Source organism: Centrocercus urophasianus, unplaced genomic scaffold (assembly GCF_019232065.1).
Source record: "Centrocercus urophasianus isolate 14NV4802_14NV808 unplaced genomic scaffold, USGS_Curo_1.0 seq_658, whole genome shotgun sequence".
NCBI classification, from domain to species: Eukaryota; Metazoa; Chordata; class Aves; order Galliformes; family Phasianidae; genus Centrocercus; species Centrocercus urophasianus.
This window is the reverse complement of record NW_024885264.1, coordinates 5772-10927: the sequence shown is the minus strand read 5'-3', so window position 1 is coordinate 10927 and position 5156 is coordinate 5772. Positions and strand designations below refer to the sequence as shown.

At 58.5% G+C, this 5156-nt stretch overlaps 1 protein-coding gene across 1 annotated transcript in view; it reads right to left on the bottom strand.

Annotated features, from left to right (window-relative positions):
- Window positions 1-935: 935 nt before the first annotated feature.
- LOC122170290 (ribosome biogenesis protein bop1-like) overlaps window positions 936-5156 on the bottom strand; it is a 9944-nt gene continuing 5723 nt past the window's right edge. Inside the window, exon 3 of the mRNA XM_042836998.1 lies at window positions 936-1160. Within this exon, the coding sequence (XP_042692932.1) occupies window positions 936-1160 (225 nt within the window). The remainder of the gene's footprint in view (window positions 1161-5156) is intronic.

The window sequence follows — 5156 nt, the reverse complement described above, 5'->3', positions numbered from 1 at the left end:
AGGGCCATAAGCCCTCAAAATGGGGCTATGAACCCTCAAAATGTCCCAAAACATTACGCCATGTTCCAACGTACCAGACCATGCCCCAGTATACCACACCATGTCCCGATATACCATATCACAGAATATATCCCGACTTGCAAGGGACCCGTAGGGATCATGAAGTTAATTTCCTAGCAATGGGGCTAGGAGTTCTCAAAGTAGGACTGTGATCCTTCAAAAAAGGGCCATAAGCCCTCAAAATGGGGTTCTGAGCCCTCAAAACGCCCCTTATACCACGCTGCACCCCGGTATATCGCACCACAGAATCAGGGAACGTGTCCCAACTTGGAAGGGACCCATCAGGATCATCAAGTCCAACTCCTGCCAATGGGATATGAGTTCTTAAAATGGGCCCACGATCTCTCAAAATAGGTCAGTAAGCCTCAAAATGGGGTTTTGAAGCCTCCGAATGCTCCAATGTAGCACGCTGCGCCCCAATATAGCAGGCTGCACCCCAATATAGCAGGCTGCACCCCAATATAGCACACTGCACCCCAATATAGCAGGCCGTGCCCTCAAAGCTCACCAAAGGCCCTCAAGCTGCCCCCACAAACCTGTCCCAGCACCTTCCAGTGAACCCAGAGCCCGGCAATAGGGCCAGACCGAACGCCCCCGCGCGCTTGGCGCTCACCCCATCCCGACCCCAGGGCTCTGCAGGAGCAGCTGATTTGCGCCAACGGCGTTAATTGATTTAGCAGACGATTAAGAAAGGCAATGAAGTTGGTCTGGAACGAGCCAAGCCAAGGAGCATTCTGCGGCCCGGCATCCTGCTGCCTCTTGCACAAGCAGTTTCCAACCTCCCGCGCCAGGCACTGCGAGCGCTGCGCTCCATCACCAGCCCCCCCCGGCCCCGCTGGGTGCCAGCAGCGAGCTGCAGGGTGGGCAGCCCCCCTTCACACCCAGCGTCCTTTGACCCAACGTCCCTCCCTCTGGGTTTGCACGGAAGACGACGCAGCAAGAAATCCACCAGCCCTATGTTGCATCCACAAGTTGGCAGGCGGTCCTACCTCCTCATCCGAGCTGTCCTCCACGTACTCATCCGGAACGCTCAGACCCTCGCCATCCTTTGGAGGGGGATCAGCCCCCAGGGCTTTGCTCTTCCTGGGAGCCCCTTTGACCTGAAAGAGAAGAAAGCAGCTCAGCAAGGGCCCGCCACGTGAACCTTTGTGCTTTTGGGTTCGCGCCGCGCAGCGCTCACGGCTCCTCGGGGACGGCGCATTACAGGGAAGGAAGGAAGGAAAGAAAGGGCTCATTAAGCGCCGCGCACTTCTGCTCATCTGGGACCACGAAGACAGAAAGTTCATCAGCCCCCGTCTGAGGACGGGCTGCCGAGCCGCGCTCTGACAGCTGCTCAGCTCACAGCGCCGCATTCCCACTCACTGTGCTCACAGCCTTTCCTGTCTCGGCTGCTTCCCCAGCCTGGCTATGCCCAGAGCAGATCTCAGAGCTCTGCACAGCCCCTCTCTGCTCACATGAGCTCGGTGCCACCCGATGAACCTGGGGGGAAACAGCCCTGAATTGTGGGAAGAGCGCGGACGCAACGCCCTGCAAGGTGTGCGGAGGGCCAAGGGTGAGGTGCTGCGAGGTGCTGCGAGGTACGAGTGCATGGAAGCTCTGCAAACGCAGACTGTGGAAAAACAGATGCTGGGAAGGGTTTCTGGAGGTCTCTGCTCCAGTAAAGCCAGCTTCCAGGCTCCATCAGGGCGCTGAGCGCTGCGTTTGGTGATGCATTTCCCATTTCTCCGTGGATGGAGACCTCATCGCTGCCTGGGTGCCATCCCAGAAATCCACCAGGACAAGAGCTCCTTCCTCACCTCCATCCAAGGATTCCCCTTTTGCTCTGCCCCCTGTCCCTGGGCAGGACAACAGCCTGGCTGCCTCTCCCTGCCAGCTCAGCCCTTGTGCCCTCTGTCCCTGCACCAAACCAGGTCCTCAAATGGACCCAGAGCACGGATGGCGCACTGAGGTGCCACCCTCATCCCTGTTGGCAGGCAGGCTCTCGCTGTGCCCAACACGAGGTCGGTGTTGCCGTGGACACCTGCAGCCCCCCAGTTCACCTCTCCTGAGCTGCTTCCGTGAACTGAACCCCACTCAGGTCAGTTCTGAGCCCAGTGTGGGATGTGCTGCCCCTGAGCTCCACCAGGCGCCCGCCAGCCCTACCCTGCACTGCTCCGACTGCTCCCCGTGGCTTAGAACAGATCTTCTTAGGAAGGAATTCTTTACTGTGAAGCCGGTGAGATACTGGAGCAGGTTGCCCAGAGAGGCTGTGGATCCCACCATGGAGGTATTGCAGGCTGGATGGGACTGTGAGCAACCTGGTCTGGTGGGCAGTGTCCCTGGCTACAGGAGAGGTGGGTGGAAATAGATGGTCTGAAAGATCCCTTCCAACCCAAACCATTCCACGATTCGATGACGAGTCTACGATCCCAGGTACACACAGAGCCAGCAGAACCTCTCCCCACCTGGCAGCACAAGGGCAGGGCTCACTGGATCAGCACAAGGGCCGCCTCGCCCTGCCCCACACACAGGTCCTTTCCTACAGATGGGCTCTGCCAAGGCTCTAGCTTACACAGAGTGCTGGAGATGGGCGCACAACGCACTGGGGGTCAGCAGAGCACACAGCAATCTCAGCTGCCAACCCAAAATCACAGAGGCCTCGATGGACTGAGGGCAGCAATGGGGCAGCACGAAACCAGCCTCACCCCGGGCACTGGGCACTGCGAGAGGCTGCTCTGCCCCGAGGGCACTCCACTTCTTTTCCATCCTCCTTTTTTCTTCATTTCTTTTCCCTTCTCCATTTCTTCTCCCCTCCAGCACCCGCACTGGGCAGAACGCCTCCGGCAGCGTGAAACCAACCTCACTCCAGGCACCACAAGCAGCTGCTCTGCCCCGAGCGCACTCCACTTCTTTTCCAACCTCCATTTTTTTCTCCATCTCTTTTCCCTTCTCCATTTCTTCTCCCCTCCAGCACCCGCACTGGGCAGAACACCTCTGGCAGCAGCACGGAGCTCGGGGCCACGGCACGGAGAACCTTTCCCTGCAGCGCCGGGACGGCCCCGAGCGCCGCGTGGGTGCGAGGAGCCGGCAGCTCCTTCCCTGGAAAAGAGATTCGCTCCCCCATCGATGGGGCGGGGGGTGGGGGGGGGGGGGGCCCGGGGACCCTGGTGAGATCGGGTTTACGGGAGGATTCGGTGCAATAATCGCAAAAGCAGCCCCGGCAACGTCCCTCGTGGGAGCCGTAAAGTCCGCGCAGTGTGCGATCACCTTCTGCTGTGCGCGGGGAGAGGGGTGGGAGAGCGCCTGGAAAATCCCGGCCCGGCAAGAGGATGAGATTACTGCAAAAACAAAGGGCTTTATTAAAAAATTTAAAAAAAAAAAAAAAAAAGAAAAAAAAGAAAAAAATAAAAAGGGAGATTGGAGATAAGTTTTTTTCCAGGCGTTTGGCGCTGCAGTGGCTTTGGCCGCTAGTTTCCATCTCTCCCTCTCTCCTTCCCCCTCTCTCCCTCACCGCGATGCGCCGCGGTTCCGCGGGGGCCCCCAGGCACAGAGCTGTGCCCAACTGCTCTGCCCTACTCTGCCATCAGGGTGGGCACAGAAGGACCCCCTGAATACGGCACAAAGGCAGAAGCGGCCCGCAGCCCTGGAAGGAGCTCCGTTCCCAGCACTGCTACAGCTGATACCTGGGAAACGACAAAACCCTCACTATTTTGACCCCAAAAGTCCATCTGAAGCAGACGGAGGGGCTCGGGAGGAGCGCAGACACGCTCCATTTGCTCCAGGCACACCGCACTCCTCTCTGCTCCCCCCGGTTTGCTTCCAGATCCCTGCAGCTGAGATCGTTCCACCAGAGGGCAGCAAGCAGGACGGACCCGCTGCCGAAGCCAACAAAATAAACCCCAAATGCTCCCCCAGCGCCACAGCACAGCCACGGCTCGGGGATGGGGGCACAGAGCTGCATCCCATCGGGCTGGGATGCTGCCCAGGGACGTGGGGGTGTCACCATTCCCAGAGGTGTGACACTGGAGGACACGGGTGGGGGGTAATATTGGTGCAGTTTGCCGGTGAGCCCCAAGCTGAGCGCTGTGGTTGATTCAATAGAAGGGAAGGATGGCATCCAGAGGGGACTGGGGAGGTGAGGAAGGGGCTCACGGGAACACAGCGAGGTTCAATAAGGCCAAATGGGCGGTGCTGGGTTCAAGGAAATGCCAGATTTGGGCACAGAGCGGGGCTGATGGAGAGCAGCCCTGAAGGAAGGACCTGAGGGTCCTGCGGAGGACAGCTGATGAGGCAGCAGCGTGTCTGTACAGCCCAGAGACCAACTGAATCACGGCCGATAAAGAGAAGAGCACAGGCAGAGAGCAACACAACACAGGGGAATGGCTTCAACCCGACAGAGGGCGGGTTGGGGTCAGACGTGGGGAAATCCTTCACCCAGAGGCAGTGCAGCCCCAGCACTGCTGCCCGGAGCTGTGGGTGCCCCAGCCCTGGAGGTGCCCCACGCTGGGGGTGGGCACTGGGCAGCCTGAGCTGGGGGGCAGCCAGCCCACGGCAGGAATGGGGCTGGGGGGTCCCTTCCATCCCAACCATTCTGTGGTTCCGTAGTCTTTAAGGATTCTTCCTGTCCAACGATTCCATGGCTCTGTGATTCTTAAGGACCCTTCCAACCCAACCACTCCACAGTTCTATGACCTTTCAAGACCCTGCCAACGCAACCCATCCCATCCCATCCCATCCCATCCCATCCCATCCCACAGCTCCATGATCTTTAAGGACCCCTCCAACCCTACCCAACCCAACTCAACCCATGGTTCTATCATCTTTAAGGACCCTTCCAACCCTACCCCAACCCAACCCAACCATTCCATGGTCCTACGACCTTTCAAGACCCTTCTAACCCAAGCCAATCCATCCCACAGCTCTATGATCTTCAAGAACCCCTCCAACCCTACCCAACCCAACTCAACCCATGGTTCTATCATCTTTAAGGACCCTTCCAACCCTACCCCAACCCAACCCAACCATTCTATGGTCCTACGACCTTTCAAGACCCTTCTAACCCAACCCATCCCATCCCACAGCTCTATGATCTTTAAGGACCCCTCCAACCCTACCCA